Genomic DNA, 27,164 nt, shown 5'->3' with positions numbered 1-27,164 from the left:
TTTTAAACCCGAGGGTGTGACCAGTTAAAAGCTAGATTGCATTTTTACATTGTGGTCGCCATTTTGTGGATGACGTGTGGTAACAGATTGATTCTTGTATAGCTGTATGGAGCTGGAAGTTAGGGTGTGTCTGCTAAATGGATAGTGAGCAGATAGCTGTAGATCAGCTTCTGTAGAATTTCAGCAGGGAATTGCTGTATATTTTTATTACTATATTGCCTATGATAATTGTGAATTGCTGGTAGTCTCTTTTTATACTTTGTATTTCAGTTGCCTTTATTCTCCTGCTGTTCCCTCCTTTCTCGTTCCTCATTACATTTTGTCTTTGTTTGCTGTCCACTTTTTTTTTTTTGCCTGTTTCCTTAATTTTTCCTTTCATTATCCCTTATTTATTTATCTTTCCCTTCCTTGCTTGATTTGCTTATGGTTAGGATCATATAGCCTTGAATAGTATGCATTAGGACAGGGGTTCCCAATCCTTTTTTTAATCATGGCACCCTAGAGTATCAAAACTTTTCTACGGCACCCCTCGGCCACAAAATATATAGGGTGAGATTCTCTAAACTAAAAATGTGGTAAAAACCCTGTTATCTGGTTTTTACCGTATTTTGGGATGCTCCAAGCATCCCCTGCCGGGTTACTGCGACAGGGGCATCGCCATAAAAATCTGGCGATGCCCCATAGAAGCCTGTGGGCTTCTAACGGAACCCCCTGCCACCCGCACCGACCTCCCCTCACCCTCAATCTGGGCTGACGGTGCTTTGCTCCAGTGTGTACCCAGCAGGGCTGCCAACAGGGGGGGGGGGGTCGGCGGGTGCTCTGGTACCAGGCCCATACAGAATGGGGGGCCCGGGCTGGTAGCAGTCTGCAAAGTGCGAACAGGAAGCCAGCCGAGATTGACAGCTGCAGCAATGTCAGTAGGAGCCAATGCAGCCTTTAACAGAAGATCCGTTCACCTTCACTAGTGACGCAGTCTGTCAGGGTCTGACCCCTGCAGCAGCAGCATAATATGTAACCAGCTCATTTCCAGTAAGTCTGCCGCTCCCACCTTTGTCCCTAGTTAACCCCCACCCATCTAGAGCCAGACTCGGACTGGCCCACAAGGTGATGGGGGAAACCCCCGGTGGGCCCCACTCCCTGTGGGCCCACCACCTCTTCTAGTAATCAGTTTCCAGACTCTGTGCTAGTGCACTTGATTTATACATTTTACATATGTTATATAATTACCAGAGCCGGAGTGCGGCAGTGACCTCCGCTGACCTCGGACAGTGGGTAAGAGAGGGAGAGAGGCGGTGGTGGTGGCAGCGTACAGGGCACTGTCACAGTCCACCCTCGCCCGAGTCACAGCAGAGCTAGTACAAGAGAGAGGGGAGACGGCCACCATCTGCAGTTCAGCAGCCTGCCTCTCCCTCAGTGTCAGCCACAGCAGCATAATTTAACAGCATCCCTCAGTCCCAGGTGCCCACGGCAGCAGAGGTGCATGGGGCCAGGGAAACAGGAGCAGCAGAGCCCAGCAGTAGTCCCAGAGGAGGCCATAGGGTCCACCATCAGCCAGAGGCGCAGTATAGCGCAGTGTGGCAATGCCTGGCGCCCACACAAGCGTTCCCTAAGGGGTACACTGCAACCGGTGAAGACTTGCTTCCCCCAGCTGGAGCTGGCACCGTTTCACAGGTACTCTACCTCCCACCCCAGGGCAACCCCATTGTAGGCCCTAACCACCCCACTGCCGTTAGTCCCCTTGGAACATTCCCTAGCGCCCCACCAGCAACGTTCCTTATTGTGGGACCAGAGGACCGACAGGGTAGCGAGACTTGGATTCTGGAACTAAAGCCCTCTGTATTTTACTAAAGTTCTCTATCCAGGAGTTTTCAAGTTTTCCTGGAGTAACAGTGCCACCCGGTGGCCCAAGAATAAAAGTTCAGCTTCGTATAGAGTTGATTGACAGTAGCTTCACAATACAAGCTGGCATTGTCCCTGGACATTAAGTCCTATGCATAAGCTCCTCACAGGACTGGCCGCCCTTAGTTATAAGAGTACCCGGGTACATGGGGTTTGGGATATTGTGATATTAATGTTATGTTCTATGAACGTCTGAGCAAGTTTAAAAGTGTAAATTTCTAACCTCATTCTATTTGCTGGTGATACTGCACTCAACATCACATAAGTGTGTTAAAACGGTATAGACGTACCCCAGTCAAGTAGTGAGAAAAGGAGTCGCATGACCCCATCCATTGGGCAGTAACACCGCGAATACCGAATAGGCCCTGTGCACGGTGCACCTAACTTAACTGATTTTCTGAAGTTTGATTATTGTCAGAATTGTTGTTGAAGACTCTGGATACAGTGTACCGTGATTTTGTGTGTTTGTAACTTTGTATTGACGCAATTTGTGTTGAGGTATTCGCCTTGTTCGAAGGCACAAAAAAGGCTGGCGCCCCTAGTTTCAGGCCCAGAATAAAAGTTCAAAGTTATACCCGTGTCGCCTGGTCTGTACTACCCATCCTACAGCAGCGAGAAGACTTCTGACCGGAAACGGAAAGCAGCGGCAGAACCGGTCGTCACTGCGCAAAGTAAGGTATCACCCACCCGTTCCTGGGGGCTACATCTGGGCTACGCACAAGTGCACACACTTTTAAAATAATTCAATGGTTAGCAGCTTGGGTATAGATTTGCTGCTAATCACTGATTGCTGTAATTTTCACAAGTCTTGCACAGCAATTCATAAGCTTGCACAGGGTGGGATGTCACTCTAGCTGGGCGGCAATTACCTGATTGCTGGGCTCTGGCATTTATTGTGCATATTATGGTCCAACAACCAGGCAACAGAATGTAGTAACAACTTACCAGTAGTTCCTGTAGGGCAGGCATGTCCAAACTATGGCCCTCCAGCTGTTGTGAAACTACAAGTCCCATCATGCCTTGCCACAGTTTTGTTATTAGGGAATGCTAAAACTATGGCAAGGCATGCTGGGATGTGTAGTTTCACAACAGCTGGAGGGCCACAGTTTGGACGTGCCTGCTGTAGGTAAAGGTTCTGTGACAGATGTGAACCCTAATGAAGAAAATCATCAGTCATGGAATGTGTTAAATGTGTTACATTACTGTTATTTCTGACAAATACTGTAACATATTAGCAATAGAAGTCAAACATCAGACACAAATACATATATCAGGACTTACCAGTGGTTTCCTCTGTAACGGGTGTGGTTACTAATGATGAATATTAGGAATAGAATATGTTATATAGACATTGCTTTCATTTCTATAGTTACAATAGTAAGACATGTAACATAATGATGTGTAATAGAAGTCACATATCGGACAAAATATAACAGAACTTACCAGTACCTACTGTAGTTGATTCCTCCGTAACAGGTGTGGACCCTAACGAGAAAAATAATCAGCCATAGAATAGACATTTCATCTTTGCGGCCACAGCATACGCCAGTTACGTTAGCCGCTTTCAGAATAGCATCATCACCTGCTCGCCACGCTTCGTGCTCGGTGTATCGCTTCACTTGCCACAACTTTACTAAATGTAATACATGGTGGCGCGGACACGGGAGGGTGGCATGGACCCAGGGTTGTGCGGGTTACACTACATAAGTTCCCTAGTGTAAGCCATGGCCTTAAAGATAAGGAAGTACCAAAATTTCTCTCATTTCATAGTTGTAATAGGAACTCATGTATAATAGTGATGTGTAACTAAAGGAGTATAGAACATACGTCAAAAAAATTCAAAGTAGCAACTGAGACTAAGATATTAGAGGGACATTAGGTACATCTCTAGTCCGATACAGAGAGCCTGATTCAGGTCCCAACATTTAGTGGTAAGGATCAGCCGCACTTTGTGCTTGCGGCTAATGCATACTGCAGATCTACAGTACGGGTCTGTGACGTTGGATGCAGGGTGGCATCAGAGTGTTGGTGATTGACAGTCTAATGCCGTTTAAGGGTGGGGAGTTGGCGACGGCCTCCATTTCTCAAACCAGAAGAATGTCACTGCCATTGTTGGGAAGGGACGAGGCAGTGTCCTATGGGGGCATACGATGCAGTGTCCTATGATGCAGCTCGGATCAGTAATGGGACATACATACGGTGTGATATCAATTACTGATATGGACTATAAAGACGGCAGAAAACATAGTACAGTACATATCGCACTGTGTGTATACAAATTGTGATGCCAACCTGCACCATAGCCGGGTCAGTATCGCAGCACAATGTTAACAATTTATAGTATTATATTGTATAGATCAGGGGTGGCCAAACCTGTCCTCAAGATCTACCACCGGTGCATGTAGATCTATAGTAGGAATGAATGCAGCAGGTTTGAAAATGTGACTGTTAGTATTGACTACAGCTGTGCACCAGCTAGGTAACCTGGAAAACGCGGACTGTTGGTAGATCTCGAGGACCGGTTTGGCCACCCCTGCTATAGATAATATCGTACATAGTCAAAATCCTAGCTTGTGTCTGCATGCAGGTGGCGTGAAGCATCCTGCTATATTACCACAATAGTGCTATCACTGCTGCTTATATGTGAGCAACTCCAACCACATCTAAATCAGACCCTAAGTTAATACAAAACTTCATTAGGAGATGATAGGATGATAGGAGATGATACTGTAAACTCCTTCACTGAAGAGCCTTTTTTAGTAATCGTCTATGCGGAACACACACACACACATATAATATGCATACAGTATACAGGTTGAGTATCCCTTATCCAAAATGCTCGGGACCAGAAGAATTTTGGATAACTGATTATTCGTTATAACTTCCTCATAGAAGCTAAATAAATTAAAGTCTGACATGATCTATTTTTGACGAACCCATGCTGAGCCTTACTTATCACTTTCTCCGGTTCTAAGAAATGTTGGATATTATCTCTTATTATTCCTTCAAATATTTTCCCCACAATGGATGTAAGGCTGACAGGTCTATAATTTTCATGGTTAGTTTTGCTACCTTCTTCCATATTGGTATTATGATAGCTATGCGCCAGTCAGGAAATCATTCAACATATTGATGTGTAATAGAACTCAAAGATCAAATAAACGTATATAATATTGCTTACCAGTAGTTGTTGTTGTTGTTGTTGTTGTTGTAGTGGATTCCTCTATAGCAGGTGTTGTCCCTAATGTGGAAAATCATCAGCCATAGAATGTGTTAAATAGATATTGCTTTTATAAACATCCAACATACAGGTTCTCAAAGTCGGTCCTCAGGACCCCACAGCGTTTTGGGGGTCTCCTCTTGTGGATATTTTAAAATGTGTCAGTGAGTAATGAGTGCACCTGTCGGGTGACCTGGAACTGTGTGGGGTCTTGAGGACCGAGTTTGAGAACCATTGATCTAACACAGATTTGTAACAAAAGCAATCAAGAGCAGAGGTGGAACTATCATTGGTGCAGCAGGTGCAGTGCAATGGGGCACCAGAGGACATTGCTGCTCATGCCACCCTCTTCCTGTCACCCACTGTTTTTCTCTGTCACCCACGGCCTCGTTGCATATTGTGAACTTGGGTTAGAAGGAGGGCCAAAATTATTCTTTTGCACCTGGGCTCACCACCCACAAGTTCCACCTCTTATCGAGAGGATACCTGAAATGATTCATACCTGAAGAATCCGATTCTTAATTCAGTATGGAATTTATTTTCCTTGAGACTCAGTACATGCCTGTGTGTCCTAAGTATAGGCCTGTTACTGAACAAATCATCTCCCAGTTCCTTATGATTCCCAATCCTGCATTTGAACATACTAATCATATCATTACAGTAAACTCAGTGTAGAATTCCTGGACCTCAACATTTTTATAGAGGATTCCACTATACACACAAAAACCTTCAAAAAAGCTGTTGATGTAAACAGTTTTATACTTTCCAGCAGTTGGCACCACCCCAAGTGGTTACAGGGAATACCAAAAGGCCAATATATCAGACTCAGAAGAAACTGCTCCATGCAAAAAGATTTCATAGAACAAAGCACAGAACTGACGGCAAGGTTTAGGGAAAAAGACTATGACAATGACCAACTTGTGACAGCACTAGAAACAGTACAGAAAACCGACAGGGCAGATCTTCTGAAGTACAAAAACAAAACTGATACCCCCTATCAAGAAATCCCATTCATTACTCAATTTTCCCAACAATCAGGCACAATGCACAGGATCCTTAAGAAACACTGGCCCCTTCTACTAGAGGACGAGACCCTGGCAGACATCTTGCCTAATCAACCAAAAATTGTATATAGGAAAGCCCCAGACATAAGACAAAAGTTGGTAAACAACCACATCCCCCCCAAAAAACAAATCCAGACCACCCTGACAACACGACCAATAAATGGTTTTTACCATTGTGGGACATGTAAAGGCTGTACAAACCAAAATGTCAGATCCACCAAACCAACCAAAACATTCATGTCTAATCAAACCAAAGAAACATTTAACATCAAAAATATGATAACATGCAATAGTAAGGGGGTGATCTACTTGTTAGAATGCAGCTGCAAAAAACAATATGTAGGGAGGACCACCAGACCATTAAAAACGAGGATCAACGAACACCTACGTAATATTAAAAAGAGAAATGATGAGCACAATTTATCTAAACATTTCAACGACTACCATGACGGAGACCCAAGCTCACTAAAATTCACAGGCATTCAAACAGTAGAGCAAAATTGGCGGGGCGGAGACTTCCAAATGAAAATAAATAAACTTGAATTAAAATGGATGTATACCTTAAAAACATTAAAACCCAGAGGTCTTAACCTGGACAATGAGGTCAAAGCAATAGTAGGAAAGAAATAATGCAACAAAGTAAACTTTGTCCAATATAGCAGAACCTAACCACCTCCGTTTTAAAAACACAACTATGTATCCCTTTAATCTTATTCCTATTAAGCGAGAACTGCAGAACTGAACTATGTATCCCTTTAATCTTATTCTTATTAAGTGAGAACTGCAGAACTGCACTAAAACAAAGATCACTGCATAAACAGTAATAGACACTTTGATCACTATAGCAGCAATTCTTCCAATTTAGAAACTGTGACAAACGTACTTTCAAATGTCTTGCACTAGCTTGCAGAATTAGTAGTTTTTTTCAAAGATGGGCGGATGGAGAAAAACCGTCATTCAGAGACATCCAATCACCAACTCAGGAAACAACCAATGGTGGGACAGCAAAGGGAATGAGAGGGATATTTAAACCCTCAATGGACATATGAACAGCATGAATCTCCCTAGAAGAAGGCTACAAGGTAGCTGAAACGCGTTGGAGGACACTTACTGACCCATCCACACTTTAAGCAGCTACCCCGATAGGCTGAGACTCCAAATACCTCCGTAACAGAAGACGCTGACAGCAGGCGGGTGCACGCGCCAGACTGTGCGCGTCAGTGACAGCGTGGGACCGAAGCGAGCAACAACAGAGGTGAGTACGGGGAGAGGGAAGCCAGCTACTGCAGGAAGCCCGTAGAGAGGTGAAGCAGGCACAGCCGCGGACCACAACGGTACCCGTGACGGTGTCCTGCAAGCCTCCAAGACAGGGAGACGTCACAGTGTGCGCACCGCAGCACAGGGAGCAGTGTTAACACACAGCCCCGAGTGCAAGCGGTCCCTCTGTACCAGTCTCCTAAAGTCCGGGTAACCTGCGGCGGTAGGTGAGTACATTCCCCCGAAAACCAGGCGCCACTGACCACCAATGTTAAAGAGGTACCTGAAGAATCACTGAAAGGACTGTGTACACATCGTAAAACTCTGTCATTAACGGGACGCCGTAGTGACATACGCACCTTTTCCTTTACAGGACATCAAATCATCTTTATCGAACTGAAAAACCAGCATTCTGGTTACACATTTTTATATTTTTCCTTTATTTTTGTTATTATTCAATCTAACCAGACATTCAGTATCTGCATTTGTGAAGAGAACAATCAGAACTGGAACTTTAAACACTCCAGGGAACCTAACTCTGTTGAATCACAGAGTTCGTGATCCCTATTACATGTAATATCATTTTCATTTGTATATTTGTATTTTTGTTATTTTATGCATGCATCAGAGTATTGAACTAATTGAATCATTGTATTGACCTTTAGTATCATCTCTGCGAACACCAGTAAAGATTTGTTTTTTCCAAGGAAAAACACATCTCTTTTCTCCATTCATTTATTTAAATACAAATTCTTTTCAACCATAAGTAAGGGCAGAGCGCAGCACTAAAACCAATTGTTCAATATACTAATCATATCACCTCTCAAGATCCGTTTCTCCAGTGAAAACATATTCAGCCTGGTTAATCTATATTTGTATTCTAGTGATTCAAGACCTTTTACTAGCTTAGTAGCCCTTCTCTGTACCTGTTCCAATTTATTAATGTCCTTTTTTAAAGTGTGGTGCCAAGAACTGAACACAGTATTTCAAGTGTGGTCTCACCAATGCCTTTTATAGAGGCACTGTCACATTGGCATCCCTTGAATCCATTCCCCTTTTAATGCATGACAGTGTCCTATTTGCTTTTGAGCAGTGTGTACTATTACCCAATGTTACATCTATGATAACCCCCAAGTTCTTCTCTACAGCATAATTCCCTATAATAACTCAATTTAGACTGTAAGTAGCTTGTTCATTTTTGTTCCCATAATGAATTACTTTACATTTATCAATGTTAAACTAAATTTTCCACCTTTCCACCCACCTTTCCAGTTTAATTAAGTCACTTTGTAGTGCATCCACATCCTCTCCTAAGTTAATTTCCTTACTCAATTTTGTGTTGTCCACATATATTGGAATTTTACTCACTATGTCACTTCCTATATAATTATTGAATATATTAAACAAGGTGGGTCCAAATATGGGACTCCCCTTTGGACCTTACCCCAGCTGGAATGCAATTGGATTGTGCAATCAGTTTTTAATTCAATCACAAATGTTCTCTCCTAACCCTAAATTACCTAGTTTCATTAATAACCTTTTATGAAGCACCATGTCAAAAGCCTTAGCGAAATCAAGTAGTATAACATCAACAATTCCCTAAGTCCAGCCCCCTACTAACTTCCTCATAGAATCTAAATAAATTAAAGTCTGACATGATCTATTTTGACGAACCCATGCTGAGCCTTACTTATCACTTTCTCCTGTTCTAAGAAATTTTGGATACTATCTCTTACTATTCCTTAAAATATTTTCCTCAAAATGGATGTAAGACTGACAGGTCTATAATTTTCATGGTTAGTTTTGCTACCTTCTTCCATATTGGTATTACGATAGCTATGCGCCAGTCAGGAAATCATTGGACATATTGATGTGTAATAGAACTCAAAGATCAAATAAACGTATATAATATTGCTTACCAGTAGTTGTTGTTGTTGTAGTGGATTCCTCTGTAGCTGGTGTTATCCCTAATGTGGAAAATCATCAGCCATAGAATGTGTTAAATAGATGTTGCTTTTTATAAACATCCAACACACAGGTTCTCAAAGTCGGTCCTTAGGACCCCACAGCGTTTTGCAGGTCTCGTCTTGTGGATATTTTAAAATGTGTCAGTGAGTAATGAGTGCACCTGTCGGGTGACCTGGAAAACGTGAACTGTGTGGGGTCTTGAGGAACGAGTTTGAGAACCATTGATCTAACACAGATTTGTAACTAAAGCAATCAAGAGCAGAGGTGGAACTATCATTGGTTCAGCAGGTGCAGTGCAACGGGGCCCCAGAGGACTATGTGGCCCATTGCTGCTCATGCCACCCTCTTCCTGTCACCCACTGTATTTCTCTCTCACCCACGGCCTTGTTGCATATTGTGAACTTGGGTTAGGAGGTGGGCCCAAATTATACTTTTGCACCTGGGCTCACCACCGACAAGTTCCACCTCTTATCGAGAGGATACCTGAAATGATTCAGAGTAGCAATGTGGACTTAAAGATCAGAGGGACCTTTTTTCCAATCTTTCATCCACACATATTATTGTGGATATCCTATTAGCAATGGCAATAGCAATTTCTAGATTCCTCTGGGGCTATCCTATTAGCCCAGTTGCAGCATAGTCAACCTCTGTCCCATATTGGCAATTATCGCGGATTATACTTCACGTGCCTCAGGCATGAAAAGTATAATCCATGATAAGCAGCCACAGGAGACCTGTTTTTATGCCTATAAGACAGGGATCCAGGAACTTATCCTAGATCCCATGTCATAAGGAGACAGGAGGAGTGCCGGGACGCAAATTAGTAGATCTGCTGCTCCCAACTGGCGGCCACAGAGTGATGGGGACGGGTAAGACAGGGCGGGGGATGCGGGGTTAAATTTACAGGGGGCGCCAAAATTTTCCAGCAGGGGGGCACAAAACTTGGCGCTACACCACTGCACAATATGCTTCAGTCTCACTACTAAGAAAACTACTAGCTTCTGCTAGGATGTCCATGGGAAGAGAGTTAAATTAAGAGGCAGCACTGGGGCATGTAATCCTTCTAAGCACCCCTCTCTCAGGACCGACTCTCCCCTGCAAGTGCACATTTGCCTGGTCTGCTGCTATTATGGATAGCAGAGCAAGAGGGGAGAAACTATATGGATGAGGAGAAGGGCTGGCTAGATGAGAGGGGCCAAGCTGGACAAGGAGAGGAGGTAGCCTGCATGAGAAAGGACCAGGTAAGAAAAGGGGGCAAAGTGTTCTAGCAGAAGGGTGGACCAGACAAAAAGAAGCGCGGAGAAGGGGTGGGGACTGGAAAAGTTGTAGGGGTAGGGTACAAGAAACTAGAGAGGGTTTGCTGAGTGGGAGCATAGGAAAGGCAGCAGCCAGAAGCACACAGCTCAAAGGAGAGCCAGGATGGCAAAACATGCAGCTGTTGAAAATATGAGAGTACAATACGGCAAAATCCTTTACTTCGCAGCGGGGGGGGGGGTGTTCGCATGTCCTGTGCACATATCTCATAGTATACAGACCCCTGACCATTCTAAGCCCTTGGTGTATTTATAGTGGAAGAAGAGAAAGCTCACTCTTTTGTTTTTGGGCACACTTGTGGTGTGTACACATGGGGCGATATGATTGCTGGCGATATATTGCTAGCAATATATCACCAGCAATCATATTGTTCAGTGTCTCCTTTTCATCAGCGATGAAAAGGAGACACTGCTACAGGGGGGGGGGAGAGAGACCCGAAGGCAGGATGGAGGGAGCAGCAGCACGGGCTGGGGGAACAGCAGAAGACGCTGCTGCTGTCACTTTGAAGGCAGGAGGGAGCAGCGGCACGGGGCGGGGGAGCAGCAGCCGCTGTCACTTGGAAGGGAGGAGGGAGGGAGCAGCGTCACGGGACGGGGGGGGGAGCAGCAGCAGCAGACGCTGCTGCTGTCACTTGAAAGGGAGGAGGGAGGGAGCAGCGTCACAGGTCAGGGGGAGCAGCAAGGTAATCCTTCTGCCGCTGTCCTCCCTGATGCTGACCATTAGAGTGTACACACGGGAGAGCGCAGCTGGCGATTTAGCGCCAGCATCACTACAAATCACTGGCAATATGGTCGCTCAGCGACCATATTGCCAGCGTTTTCAGCCAATATTTCCCCCATGTGTACACACCTTTAGACTATAAAACTTAACCTTTATTATTATTATTAATTATAAAAATAGACACGGGATTAAAGTCCTGATACACATACATAACACATATACGTACAACACATAAATTAGAGTATATTTATATTGATTTTAATCACTATGTCACTTCCTATATAATTAATGAATATATTAAACAAGGTGGGTCCAAATACAGGACTCCCCTTTGGATCTTACCCCAGCTGGAATGCAATTGGATTATACAATCAGTTTTTAATCCAAACACTAATTATATCTCCTAACCCTAAATAACCTAGTTTCATTAATAACCTTTTATGAGGCACCGTGTCAAAAGCTTTAGCTAAATCAAGTAGTATAACATCAACAATTCCCTAAGTCCAGCCCCCTACTAACTTCCTCATAGAAGATAATTAAATGAAAGTCAGACATAATCTATTTTTGACGAACCCATGCTGAGCCTTACTTATCACTTTCTCCTGTTCTAAGAAATTTTGGATACTATCTCTTATTATTCCTTCAAATATTTTCCCCACAATGGATGTAAGGCTAACAGGTCTATAATTTTCATGGTTAGTTTTGCTACCTTCTTCCATATTGGTATTATGATAGCTATGCGCCAGTCAGAAAATCAGTCAACATATTGATGTGTAATAGAACCCAAAGATCAAATAAATGTATATAATATTGCTTACCAGTAGTGTTTGTTGTTGTGGATTCCTCTGTCCCTAATGTGGAAAATCATCAGCCATAGAATGTGTTAAATAGATATTGCTATTATAAACATCCAACACACAGGTTCTAAAAGTCGGTCCTCGGTACCCCACAGCGTTTTGCAGGTCTCCTCTTGTGGATATTTTAAAATGTGTCAGTGAGTAATGAGTGCACCTGTCGGGTGACCTGGAAAACGAGAACTGTGTGGGGTTTTGAGGACCGCGTTTGAGAACCATTGATCTAACACAGATTTGTAACTAAAGCAATCAAGAGCAGAGGTGGAACTATCATTGGTGCAGCAGGTGCAGTGCAATGGGGCCCCAGAGGACTAAGGGACCCATTGCTGCTCATGCCACCCTCTTCCTGGCCCCCACTGTTTTTCTCTGTCACCCACTGCCTCATTGCATATTGTGAACTTGGGTTAGGAGGAGGGCCCAAATTATTATTTTGCACCTGGGCTCACCACCCACAAGTTTCATCTCTTATCGAGAGGATACCTGAAATGATTCATACCTGAAGAATCCTCTTCTTAATTCAGTACAGAATTTATTTGCATTGAGACTCAGTACATGTCTGTGTGTCCTAAGTATAGGCCTGTTATGGAACAAATCATCTCCCAGTTCCTTATGATTCCCAATCCTGCATTTGAACATACTAATCATATCACCTCTCAAGATCCGTTTCTCCAGTGAAAACATATTCAGCCTGGTTAATCTATATTTGTATTCTAGTGATTCAAGACCTTTTACTAGCTTATTAGCCCTTCTCTGTACCTGTTCCAATTCATTAATGTACTTTTTAAAGTGTGGTGCCAAGAACTGAACACAGTATTCCAAGTGTGGTCTCACCAATGCCGGTACTTGTGTAATATAGCAGCGCCCATCGCATCGCATGCCATAAGGCATGCGATGTTATGCGATGCGACGCGATATCGCGCGATATTGTACAATGTCATACAATTTTAAAATTGTATGACATTGTGTATGGCATACAATGCCATACAATGTGATACGATGCGATTAAAAATTGTATAAGCACCCTAATGGGTGCTTACAATGTGAAATGCACCCCCACGCCACCCCCCCACTATAAACGTGAACCCGAAGCGTGGCGAGTGACACAAGCCCGCGAGGGGCGGCGGTACGCGTCCTCCGACCTTTTCATGCCCCCACTACCCACATCGGCGTGGAGTTGAGAATAGAAAGTGTGGCGAGCGCAGCGAGCCACCGAGCCCGAAGCGTGGCGAGGGGACGCGCATATGTAGACACCTGAAGAGGGGTTACCTTATGGATGCCGGGAGGGTTGTGTTGCCCCGATCTCGCGGATCCTAGTCTGGAGTCTTCTCTTGATGCAGGATGGCGACACAGACCAATTGACACAAAATCAACGTTAACCTTTTATTCTGGGGATGGCCACTAGCAACGTCGACCTTCCCTTACTCACCAAAAATGACAGAAGTTCAACAGTATCACAATAATATAGGTGCAATGCAATTCACGGGATACATATATCTCAACAATGAATTCAACAATCTACGCGTAAACGTAACATACGATAACAAGACAATGGAGTTACCGGTAACCCTGGGTCATTCGTATTCGTGGTATCACTTTGGGGGGGGACAACTGCTTCTTACGGTTGATGAAGCCATAGCCCCTTCGGATGTTAAACCACTTGACCGTCCCTTGGGTACGCGGGGCCAGCACTCTCTTCTCCACTTGGCACCCCTGGACGCAGATTATGTGCTGTTGGGTGGTCTCTCCAGCCTGGTCTTGGTTAACTGGTTCCTGTTTTAACGCTGCAATCAGCTCTTCAGGGCAATTCCTTAGTATGTTCATGCCCAGGATGATGGGGGCAACTCTCCCTTCCCCGCAGGTGATCACTAAATACCCCTGCCTGGGTAAACGTGTTCGTCCAATCTGCAAATCTGCTTCCCAGTACCCGTTGCAGACGACCTCTCGGCCATTGGCAGCGACCACCTTCACTTGCGTGGGGGGCTGTCTAAACGGTTCTTCTTTTCCCCAATACTTTTGGAGAGTGGGTAACTGTATCATGGATACCTGTGACCCGGTGTCGATCATGGCCACTGTCTCTATCCCATTGATCACTACTGGGATCCTCGGGCATTGTCCTACATATTGGGCCCACCATTCCTCCGGGTCTGAGTCTACTCCCGGTGTTCTCCCCGAGGTTCGGCCCTCTCCCTCGGGGCATTGCAGTTTAAATGGTCGGACGAGGGGTAGTTTCTCTCGACGTGCCCGGCCTCCGGACAGTGTCGACAGATGGGCTGGCCTTGATGGTCGAATTGGTCTGAGGCTCGCCTCCCATATTCTCGTGGTGGGTCCCATCGGTTCCGGTTCGACTGCTGTCCTTCCGTCTTCCATCTGGCCTCCCCGCGGTTGGACGCGGTTTGCTGAGTCAGCTGGCGTATGTCTCGCTGCATTGCAGCCATCCCGAGGGCCAGGTCTTCCACTTGGCGTTGGAGGGATTGGTCTGGATGTCCCGCTGGCGGTTGGCCACTCTGGATGGTCCGGTCTTTCAGTCGGCAGACTTGTTCAGAGCTCGTGGCCACGGGTCCTCGAGCCCCCGCCATCTCCGGATATTCTATCTCGGGGTCGGCGTGATTCACGATGGTCAGGATGGCGGTGTGCTTAAAGTCGTCAAAGGACTTCCCCGGCATCTGCATCTTCAGGATTTGCAACTGGGTCTTGATGGTGGGGTTCGACGCTCCCTCCACGAACTGGAGGGTGAGCGCCTCGTCGCTGTTACGAACCTCCTCTGGGTCCACCGCTTGGATGAGCTTCAGGGCCTTCTGTAGACTTAGGGCAAGGTCCCGGAGGGTCTCGCCCAGTCGTTGTTTTCGACCGTAGAGTTGCATCTTCAACTCCGGGAGGGTGGCGGTCTCGAAGATCGTGGCCAACCGATTCAAGATCTGGTCGGTGCCCTTCTTTTGGTTGTCGTCCCATGATTCGACCTCACTGAGGGCAGAGTCCGTGAGTTGGCCGATTAGGATCTGTACCCTCTGTTCTTCGCTCGGGGTGTATAGCTCAGCCATAGACTTCATCTGGTTTTTTAACGCCGTGAACGTGGCGCCCTTGTTGGGGTCCCCACTGTAGGTCAGCATCCATGGGACCCCGAAGTAGTAGGGTAGTGTGATGGGAGCATGGGGTGTCGTTGCTGGTGCAGGTATTACCACTGGGGCAGCAACCTGCTGTTCGGCGTTGGGGGGCACAACGGGTGCCTGCCCACCCCCGGCCTGTGGTGCGTCCATCCTGGGATCGGATTATACTCCGCGTCGACTATATCCTGTTCGTGACGCCAAAGAATTGTAGACACCTGAAGAGGGGTTACCTTATGGATGCCGGGAGGGTTGTGTTGCCCCGATCTCGCGGATCCTAGTCTGGAGTCTTCTCTTGATGCAGGATGGCGACACAGACCAATTGACACAAAATCAACGTTAACCTTTTATTCAGGGGACGGCCACTAGCAACGTCGACCTTCCCTTACTCACCAAAAATGACAGAAGTTCAACAGTATCACAATACTATAGGTGCAATGCAATTCACGGGATACATATATCTCAACAATGAATTCAACAATCTACGCGTAAACGTAACATACGATAACAAGACAATGGAGTTACCGGTAACCCTGGGTCATTCGGTATTCGTGGTATCACTGTGGGGGGGAACAACTGCTTCTTACGGACTCAGGCCCGACACACCGCAGACCGGCTCGATGCACTGTTTACACTTGGGGGCAGCAATAACAACGAATACGAATGAGCGTCACCACACACTATATTACACTAAACAGGCCTTTTCAACATTAAGCATAACATCGCAATGTTACTAAATCTAAGTACCCGGGTACACTCTATTACTTAAACCGGTAAATCCCACCAAGGGACCGTGCACGGGATTTGAGTCCAGGGGCGAAGTCACTCAGTAACGAGGGCTAGTCCCACTCCCTCTTCGTATGAGGACTGTGTTTCCACCCTCTGTCCACCTGGTGGCACCGTTCCCCTATCACTGTAATCACATCAACTGGGTATAATCCTGGTGTATTGTCTCCCACCAAACAGGGGTACTGCAGAATTAAGTCTCAGGGGTGACTTCCATCAGTGGTTCTGGGAAATGGGGAAGGACTGGGGAAAAGGGCCTCAAGGGGCAAGGCTTGGGGTACCTGGTGTATGATGCCAGCTCCGGCTGGGGATCGAGGGGTTCTTTCCGGTGCTGTGTACCCTCCAGGGAATGCTAGTGTGGGCGCCAGGCGTTGCCACACTCAGCTACACAGGGACTGGTGTCGTGACACTGCTATGTGGGGCTGCTGGCTTGATGCTGATGGGCTTGGTGCTGCCAGCCTAGTGCTGCTGGACTCAGTGCTGCTGCTGCACAGGCTGTGGGGTCAGCGGGGTCTCCACTGCTGCTAGGCTCCGTGCTGCTGCTGCACAGGCTGTGAGGTCAGCGGGGGTCACCACCTCGCCACGCTGTAGATGCGGCTGGTGGGGGTCGGTCGCTGAGGGCATTCTCCCTCTCCCCCTATGTGCGTGGCCGTCGCGGCAGATAGGCAGGGAGGTCAGCGGGGGTCACAAGCCTCTCCGCGCTCCCGTTCCTGCCTGGATGCGGCTATCTCCAGCGCCGCGTCTCCTCCCTGAGCTGCTGGAGGTCGGCGGGGGTCACCGCTGATGTCACCCGCTCCTCCGTCCTCTCCTTCCTTCACGGCGGGGGTTGCACGCTGCAGCCGGTCTCTCTCCCTTCTCCTCCATGCGCTGGGACGCACCTCAGACCGCGCTCCAGTTCCCTTCCTGCTCTTCTTCCCCGCCTCTTCCTCTCCTTCCCCCTCCAATCCACGGTGCTCCTGGCCCCGTCAGTCACAGGCTGTCGGGGCAGGATAGATTAACCCCTTGCCTCCTGGAGCTTACAGATACCTTCACAGGTATCGGCGTCCCCTCGCGGGCTTCACAGGTATCCGCGTCCCCTCGCGGGGCTCGCTGCGCTCGCCACACTTCGGGCTCGGTGGCTCGCTGCACACTTTCTATTCTCAAATCCACGCCGACGTGGATAGTGGGGGTATGAAAAGGTCGGAGGACGCGTACCGCCGCCCCTCGTGGGCTCTCTGCGCTCGCCACGCTTCGGGTTCACGTTTATAGTGGGGGGGTGGCGTGGGGGTGCATTTAACATTGTAAGCACCCATTTGGGTGCTTAAAAGCACCCTTTAGGGTGCTTATACAATGTTTAATCGCATAGGGGGCAAAAATCGCGTCGCATTACATGCCATCTGGTGCATGGCATGCGATGCGATAAAAACATTGCACGATGTACATCGGGGGCGCCGCTATAATACACAAGTACCCCAATGCCTTTTAAAGAGGCATTATCACTTTGGCATCCCTTGAATTCCTTCCCCTTTTAATGCATGACAGTGTCCTATTTGCTTTTGAGCAGTGTGTACTATTACCCAATTTTTCATCTATGATGACCCCCAAGTCCTTCTGTACAGCAGAATTCCCTACAATAACCCAATTTAGCCTGTAAGTAGCTTGTTCATTTTTGTTCCCGTAATTCATTTATCAATGTTAAACTAAATTTTCCACCTTTCCGCCCACCTTTCCAGTTTACTTAAGTCACTTTGTAGTGTATCCACATCCTCACCTGAGTTAATTTCCTTACTCAATTTTGTGTTGTCCGCAAATATTGCAATTTTACTCACTATGTCACTTCCTATATAATTAATGAATATATTAAAAAAGGTGGATCCAAATACGGGACTCCCCTTTGGACCTTACCCCAGCTGGAATATAAATGGATTGTGCAATCAGTTTTTAATCCAATCACAAATTTTATCTCCTAACCCTAACTTACCTAGTTTCATTAATAACCTTTTATGAGGCACTGTGTCAAAAGCTTTCGCTAAATCAAGTAGTATAACAACAATTCCCTAAGTCCAGCCCCCTACTAACTTCCTCATAGAAGCTAAATAAATGAAAGTCTGACATGATCTATTTTTGACGAACTTATGCTGAGCCTTACTTATAACTTTCACCTGTTCTAAGAAATTTTGGATACTATCTCTTATTATTATTATTCCTTCAAATATTTTCCCCACAATGGATGTAAGGCTGACAGGTCTATAATTTCCATGGTTAGTTTTGCTACCTTCTTCCATATTGGTATTATGATAGCTATGCGCCAGTCAGGAAATCATTCAACATATTGATGTGTATTAGAACTCAAAGATCAAATAAACGTATATAATATTGCTTACCAGTAGTTGTTGTTGTTGTAGTGGATTCCTCTGTAGCAGGTGTTGTCCCTAATGTGGAAAATCATCAGCCACAGAATGTGTTAAATAGATATTACTTTTATAGTTAAAAATATGAAAACATCCAACACAGGTGCTCAAAGTCGGTCCTCAGGACCCCACAGCGTTTTGCAGGTCTCGTCTTGTGGATATTTTAAAATGTGTCAGTGAGTAATGAGTGCACCTGTTGGGTGACCTGGAAAACGTGATCTGTGTGGGCTTCCGAGTTTCAGAACCATTGATCTAACACAGATTTGTAACTAAAGCAATCAAGAGCAGAGGTGGAACTATCATTGGTTCAGCAGGTGCAGTGCAACGGGGCCCCAGAGGACTAAGGGGCCCATTGCTGCTCATGCCACCCTCTTCCTGTCACCCACTGCCTCATTGCATATTGTGAACTTGGGTTAGGAGAAGGGCCAAAAAGAAACTTTTGCACCTGGGCTCACCACCCACAAGTTCCACCTCTTATCGAGAGGATACCTGAAATGATTCAGAGTAGCAATGCGGACTTAAAGATCAGAGGGACCTTTTTTCAAATCTTTCATCCACACATATTATTGTGGATTTCCTATTAGCAATGGCAATGGCAATTTCTAGATTCCTCTGGGGCTATCCTATTAGCCCAGTTGCAGCATACTCAACCTCTGTCCCATATTGGCAATTATTGCGGATTATGCTTCACGTGCCTCAGGCATGAAAAGTATAATCCATGATAAGCAGCCACAGGAGACCTGTTTTTATGGCTATAAGACAGGGATCCAGGAACTTATCCTAGATCCCATGTCATAAGGAGACAGGAGGAGTGCCGGGACGCAAATTAGTAGATCTGCTGCTCCCAACTGGCGGCCACAGAGTGATGGGGACGGGTAAGACAGGGCGGGGGATGCGGGGTTAAATTTACAGGGGGCGCCAACATTTTCCAGCAGGGGGGGCGCAAAACTTGGCGCTACGCCACTGCACCATATGCTTCAGTCTCACTACTAAGAAAACTACTAGCTTCTGCTAGGATGTCCATGGGAAAAGAGTTAAATTAAGAGGCAGCACTGGGGCATGTAATCCTTCTAAGCACCCCTCTCTCAGGACCGACTCTCCCCTGCACGTGCACATTTGCCTGGTCTGCTGCTATTATGGATAGCAGAGCAAGAGGGGAGGAACAATATGGATGAGGAGAAGGGCTGGCTAGATGAGAGGGGCCAAGCTGGACAAGGAGAGGAGGTAGCCTGCATGAGAAAGGACCAGGTAAGGAGAGGGGGCAAAGTGTTCTAGCAGAAGGGTGGACCAGACAAAAAGAAGCGAGGAGAAGGGGTGGGGACTGGAAAAGTTGTGGGGATAGGGTACAAGAATCTAGAGAGGGTTTGCTGAGTGGGAGCATAGGAAAGGCAGCAGCCAGAAGTACACAGCTCAAAGGAGAGCCAGGATGGCAAAACATGCAGCTGCTGAATATATGAGAGTACAATACGGCAAAATTCTTTCCTTCGCGGGGGGGGGGGGGGGGGGGTGTTCGCATGTCCTGTGCACATATCTCATAGTATACAGACCCCTGACCATTCTAAGCCCTTGGTGTATTTATAGTGGAAGAAGAGAAAGCTCAGTCTTTTGTTTGTGGGCACACTTGTGGTGTGTACACACGGGGCGATATGATTGCTGGTGATATATTGCTAGCAATATATCACCAGCAATCATATTGCTCAGTGTCTCCTTTTCATCAGCGATGAAAAGGAGACACTGCTACAGGGGGGGGAGAGAGACCCGAAGGAAGGAGGGAGGGAGCATCGGCACGGGCTGGGGGAACAGCAGCAGACGCTGCTGCTGTCACTTTGAAGGCAGGAGGGAGCAGCGGCACGGGGGGAGCAGCAGCCGCTGTCACTTGGAAGGGAGGAGGGAGTGAGCAGCGTCACGGGACGGGGGAGGGGGGAGCAGCAGCAGCAGGCGCTGCTGCTGTTACTTGAAAGGGAGGAGGGAGGGAGCAGCGTGAGGGTTAGGGGGGAGCAGCAAGGTAATCCTTCTGCCACTGTCCTCCCTGATGCTGACCATTAGGGTGTACACATGGGAGTGCGCAGCTGGCGATTTAGCGCCAGCAGCACTCCAAATCACTGCCAATATGGTCGCTCAGCAACCATATTGCCAGCGATTTCAGCCAATATCGCCCCCGTGTGTACACTCCTTTAGACTATAAAACTTTATTTATAACATTTATTATTATTAATTCTAAAAATAGACACGGGATTAAAGTCCTGAAACACATACATAATACATATACGTACAACACATAAATTAGAGTATATTTATATAAATATATGTAAATTCAGTTTTTACGGAACATAAAAATTGCAGTAGATAGTCACTGTAGACAAAAAGAAGTGTACTGCTATGACAGAAAATTCAGGTGGCAGTCTGGATAAATCCTATTGCCTAGTACACTACAGTGGGTGGAGGACCGTGACAATATCAGAAATATTTCTCAGTACACAATTGTATTAAATATTTTACCAGTTATTTCTGTGTAAATTCCAATTGGGGTATATGTGTGTTGCTTCAATTTAAACATATTAGTAGGGTACCATCTAGTGGCCTTACAGGTTGATGACAGGCAAAAAATGGCTCAATGCTAGTGTTGTGTTTATAAGGAGATCGTATGAAGGGGAAAGAAGAAAAGAAAAGGGAGACGGAGAGAGAGAGAGATAGTAGTGAAAATATATATCCCTGCACCTTGCAAGCTAATTTTTACTAAGGAACTGCTGCTGCTTGCTGTGCGTGGATTGAACTTGCCAATTCCTGCAAGTGAGTGAGTTGGTCCGAGTTACAGTGGCATAATGGGATAAGGAAACAGTATGGGTGAGATTTAATAGGATGAGAGATTCAGAAAGTGAGAGATTTGGTAAGAAATCTCCAGTTTTTTTACAGCGGCAATCATTTACACTGCAAAATCAAACTGGTTTTGCAGTGTAAATGATTGCCGCTTTAAAAATACTGGAGATTTCTTACCAAGGGCGGGATGTATTAATATACATCGCCGCCCTTCGCTGCCTGTCCCCCGCGATGCCAGCGCATATGTACTAACATATGTGGCTGGCATCGCGATGCGGTGACGGAGGCCCCCTGCGATACCTGGAATGTGGTGTGCGGGTGGGTCTCCGTCACCTCCCTGCCCCCTCCTGCATCCCTCACGCCAGGGACAGCTAAGCAGGCTGTCCCCGGTGCCTCCTTCTCCCCCCTGCAGCCGGAAGGACGTCGGCTGCGTCACTAGGGGAGACAGGTGTTACCTTGGGGGGCCAGGAGGACCTGGACCAGGTAATCCAGAGGGAGGGGGAGAGGGGGGTCGGCGGGTTTTTCGGCGGAGGCGACGGGCGGCGAAAAGAAGCCCATAGGATTCTATAGGGTATCGCCACCCAAAGGTGGCGATACCCTACAATGCGGTGACGTGGCGGCCGGGTAATAGTACATCGGAAAATGCGGTAAAACAGGGGTTTTAACGCATTTTCCCGTTAGTACATCCCGCTCCAAATCTCTCACTTTCTGAATCTCTCATCCTATTAAATCTCACCCTGGGTATCTTCTTTCCATGTTAAGGTGGGGAACCCTTTGATTGTCAGAATTGCCCTTGGATTGCCTGTCATCAACCTGTAAGGCCACTAGATGCAACCCTACTAATATTTTTAAATTGAACAAAACACATGATATATACCCTAATTGGAATTTCCACAGAAATAACTGATAAAAAGAATTTACCAATACTTTACACAATTGTGTACTGATAAATAATTCAGATATTTTCGCGGTCCTCCAAACCCATAAAGAGAAACAACCCCCAGAAGATTCTGTGCAGCGTTGAAGAGGGAGAGACGGTGGAATTTGATGTGGTAGAAGGAAAGAAGGGTGCTGAGGCAGCAAACGTGACTGGCCCCAGGGGTGTGCCGGTTAAAGGAAGCTGGTTCGCTCCCAACAGACGTTGGTTCCGCAGGCGTCTTTACCGGCCAAAGGGAGAGAATGCGGCAGAATCTGGTGGAGAGGGCGTAAATAGAAACCAGGCGTACTTAAGTTTAATGTTGTTGCGTGAGGACACGCCCATGAAAAGTGAGGGTGAATGTGGCACCCTGCAGCGGGTTCCACCAAGGGAAAGAGCGAGGATTAACTCACCTCGCTGTGCAAGGATTAACTGACCTCGCACAACGCTGACACGGAGAGGCCGGAAGCAGGAGGTCAAAGGTGGCTGGCGGGCGCGAGGAGGAAGAAAGTTGGACCGGAGCGTGCGGTGGAGCAGAGCTGGGCAGAGCAGCGGTGACAGAGGTCACCGAGAGGTGCGTGAACATCGCCAGAGGGCGGCTGTGCCCGGAGAAGGGGAGCAGTGTGCGTCCCAGCGCCATCATCATCACCTTGGCTGGTGGGCGGACGCAGAGGCGGCCTGGAGTAGCAGCAGCAGCCCGGCCAGTATATCCCGGCGGGGCCCGGCATTTGGAGGAGCTGGATCCTCATCCGCAACAACCCACAAAACTGTGAGTCAGCCTCAGTGGCCAAAACCCCCAGTGGTGCAGCACCCCCTCAGTGCCAGCAGAGAGGAAGTGGAGCCCTACAAGAGTAAGGCAGGGGTAGCCAAAACCCACCTGTTCCCTACCTACCAGTGAAGGAATTCCTACCTTCCCCCACTCTACCTATGGTCGGAAGGGTTTCCACCTGTTCCCTCTCTACTCCCAAGTGGAGGGCTAGTACCCCATGGCAGGTTTACCCATGTAGAGAGGGTCTCCCCGTCTCTTAGGACGGGCGCCGTTGCCAATCCACGGTAGCCCAGTCAACCATGCTATCTACCAGGCTATTGATCCGTAGGATGGCCTAATTGATGCTAACTCAGGCTATTGATGCATAGGAAGGCCCAATTCCTGCTAACTGCGGCTACTGATCCATAGGAAGGCCGAGTTGTCCATTAGAGACATTCCACGGGGAAATTGTACATTCATTTCTGTGTACAGGCCGAGTCATAGACCTCTGTTCCGGGTCGATCATTGGGTACCGGTACCATTGGTCCATATAGGGTTAGGTATAGAACACCTTGTATTATGTATTAGTAGTATAAGTGAAAATATAGGGGTTCGCTTTAGTACGTTAAAAGGAATGATGATGTTGGTTAGCCCCATATAGGCTATTTGTAGTGTAATCCAATGTATGCAAGATTGATACATTTATTGTTGTAAGATAACATTGTTTACTTTTTTTACTGCAGCAATTTGTATGGCTGTGGGGAAGCTTTAGTCATGATGTTTGCCTGTGCTGAGTTGCGAGTAATAAAATGTGACCGATTTAATTGCATTTGCTCCCTCGACCCTGTGTCCACTATTGCTGTCTAATCCCCTGGATAAGAAGTCCCAAAACCTTGCGGGTATCACAAATTAGTTTGCAGAAATTTATGATCTGTAAACACTTCTTTGTTCTAGGGCCGGGGTCCTAAAACTATTTTGCTCTGGGACCCCATCAGACAATAAAAATAATTACAGGACCCCAGCAAGTTACTGCAGAAGGTCATCACATGCGTAGTCAGCAGACAGCACATACAGGGCAGCATTGTGGAGGCACAGAATTATGGGAGGAGTCTAATATACCATAACCCATCACATCACATGTGTAGTCAGCAGACAGCACATACATGGCAGCATTGTGGAGGCACATAGTGATGGGAGGAGTCTAATATACCATAACCCATCACATCACATGTGTAGTCAGCAGACAGCACATACATGGCAGCATTGTGGAGGCACATAGTGATGGGAGGAGTCTAATATACCATAACCCATCACATCACATGTGTAGTCAGCGGATAGCACATACATGGCAGCATTGTGGAGGCACATAGTGATGGGAGGAGTCTAATATACCATAACCCATCACATCACATGTGTAGTCAGCAGACAGCACATACATGGCAGCATTGTGGAGGCACATAGTGATGGGAGGAGTCTAATATACCATAACCCATCACATCACATGTGTAGTCAGCAGACAGCACATACATGGCAGCATTGTGGAGGCACATAGTGATGGGAGGAGTCTAATATACCATAACCCATCACATCACATGTGTAGTCAGCAGACAGCACATACATGGCAGCATTGTGGAGGCACATAGTGATGGGAGGAGTCTAATATACCATAACCCATCACATCACATGTGTAGTCAGCAGACAGCACATACATGGCAGCATTGTGGAGGACCAACATGATTGGAGGAGTCTAAAATAACAGACAATTCAACTGATTTTTCAGACCTTGAATCACTGGCTGAGATTAGAAAAGTCATCAGCCTGATGGTCAGCCACATGGAGTCACGGCCAATGCTAAGGAGGTGGGGACCCACTTTGAGGTCAGGACCCACAGTTTGAGAACCGCTGTTCTAGGGAATAGGATTGCCACCTAGGAACAGCTGGTGGGTTAGGTGCAAGCCTGCTGACTGCCGCTGTGAATGGAGTGAAAGCAAATTTCACATTTGACAAGGAGCAGGGAGCAGAACCACAGGAGCCATCGGAGGCTCTGCATAGACCAGGCAACAAAGGGCCTGATTCGGGTTGGCTCACTTAGTAGCATACATTCGCTGCGACAGCCTACTATGTGATACATGCCGAATGTGTTCACACAGCGGGTCTGCACCTGAATATTTTCATGCATGCGCAGACCCACAGCATAGGTCCCTGGACCGAATTCAGAAAATAGCAAGCCAACCTGAATCACCCCCAAAGTATCAAAAACTTACCAGCTGTGGTGGAAGTTTCAGTGATAAGTGTGGACCCTAGTGAGGAAAATAATAGGACAGGGAATGTGTTAATAGATATTATTTTCTATAATCAACATTGGAAAACATTCAATATGATGTGCAATGAAAAATATCAAACTCAGATGATACATTGGGGTTATTCAGACCTTATCGCAAAGCTGCTTTTTTTCTCAAATAAAACCATGCTGCTCCTCAGGCGGGGCAGATGTAACATGAGCAGAGGGAGGATTTGGGTGGGGTGTGTTGAAACTGAAATCTAAATTGCTGTGTAAAAATAAAGCAGCCAGTATTTAACCTGCACAGAAACAAAATAACCTGCCCAAATCTAAAGGTGCATACACACTGGGCATTTTTTTCCAGCGTGTATGACGACGGATGATGTGAAAATAGCTGGACGGTGTTGAGCTCAGAAACATCAAAAAGTGAGCTGCTTTCAGCTGAAAATCGCACATTGGCCCTTATTCTGGTTGACTTGCTTGGGCGCGAATTCGCACCCTTGCGAGGCAACCAGAACCAACCCTGCGAATGGTGGTATGCCCGCCCCCCTTCACACCCCGGGTTCAATCGCTCAGTGTGCGAATGGATGTTTTACATAAACATCCATTCACATGCCATTGGGGACCTCCCCCATCTTTCAATGCTCCCTGACCATCGAATGATGTTGAAGGTGCACACATTTGTAAGGGTGGTCCACAAAATGCATGTGCATCACTAACGCATTAACATGTGTACGCCCAGCGTTTTCATGGGAACGCCTCTCCACCCCCTGCTCGCAAAGCAGGGAGCGTGCACCCAGCAAAGCGAGTTCACACTAAGCCTACTTATGGTATTCCGGCCATGACGCACGTGTGGGGGGCGGACAGCTGACATAGCCGGATGGCAGCTGCCTGCCCATATCCCTGCTTTCACACTGAGAAATGTCCGAGTGGTCTGGAGCACTCGGAGCTGTCTGATCACTCAGTCCATCATTTGATTGGAGAATGGGGGAGGTTCCCACAGATGGGGGAGTTGTTCACATGAAACATCTTGCGGTCCGTTTGCTTGTCGTCTTACCGCATTTGGACGGTGTGAGCGATCTGTACGGAAGCGGGGCTAAGAACACTCAGTGGCCGTCCAAAAATATGCATCAATCCGAGTCAACTAGAATAAGGGCCATACAGCCGAAATTACATACAGGATATAGACATGCTGCATGTAATTTTAATCAGAAGTTCTATGAGTTCTATTTCATCCATTGCAAATAATATGCAGATTTTTTTTGGGGGGGGGGTGGAGTGCAAAAATGTGTCCAAAATGTTAATTTGTTACAAATGTGCTGTAATTGTAAACTTGAAACTTTGCAGAAAACATCCGACTTTATTGAGCTGTTTTGTGTGAGACATTCTAACCTGGCTCCCGGTACATCCTGGCCTGCAAATGTTATACTATACAACGCATTCCGGTTGGTCTGAAACAGTTGGACATTTCGATTAGCATTCGGAGCCAAAAACATGCACGCAATTACCGATGAAAAAGTTAGACATTATAACGACGTACTTTGTCCAACTTTTTGTCTGCTGCGAAAATCATCTCCCATACATCCCACTCTTTGTGTTTTTAATTACTTGCCCATCCCTGCTTTGTGAGCAAAAAGTACCTGTATTATTTTATCACAGAAATCTCAGCAGAGAAAGGCCAGCCTATTTCGGTAAAGCTCATTGCAGCCGCCACATAGCCCAGGACTCACTCAGCGGTTGCGGTGAATACAGACATATCCAGACTGCTGCTGATGTCACACACCCTCACCTAACAGGCTTTGACACACCTGTGTTTTCACTCACACTCC

General features: G+C 46.7%; 1 protein-coding gene across 1 annotated transcript in view; it reads right to left on the bottom strand.

The window, feature by feature from the left end:
- Positions 1–3,310: 3,310 nt before the first annotated feature.
- Positions 3,311–27,164, bottom strand: part of LOC146009725 (uncharacterized) — a 35,145-nt gene continuing 11,291 nt past the window's right edge. Inside the window, exons 7-12 of the mRNA XM_083150186.1 lie at positions 25,319–25,354; positions 18,547–18,594; positions 12,261–12,293; positions 9,360–9,407; positions 5,081–5,140; positions 3,311–3,384 (exon numbers count right to left, since the gene is read on the bottom strand). Of these exons, the coding sequence (XP_083006312.1) occupies positions 3,311–3,384; positions 5,081–5,140; positions 9,360–9,407; positions 12,261–12,293; positions 18,547–18,594; positions 25,319–25,354 (299 nt within the window). The remainder of the gene's footprint in view (positions 3,385–5,080; positions 5,141–9,359; positions 9,408–12,260; positions 12,294–18,546; positions 18,595–25,318; positions 25,355–27,164) is intronic.

This window comes from Crinia signifera, chromosome 6, assembly GCF_055691185.1.
Source record: "Crinia signifera chromosome 6, ASM5569118v1, whole genome shotgun sequence".
Classification (NCBI taxonomy): Eukaryota; Metazoa; Chordata; class Amphibia; order Anura; family Myobatrachidae; genus Crinia; species Crinia signifera.
This window is presented reverse-complemented; position numbering and strand designations above follow the sequence as displayed.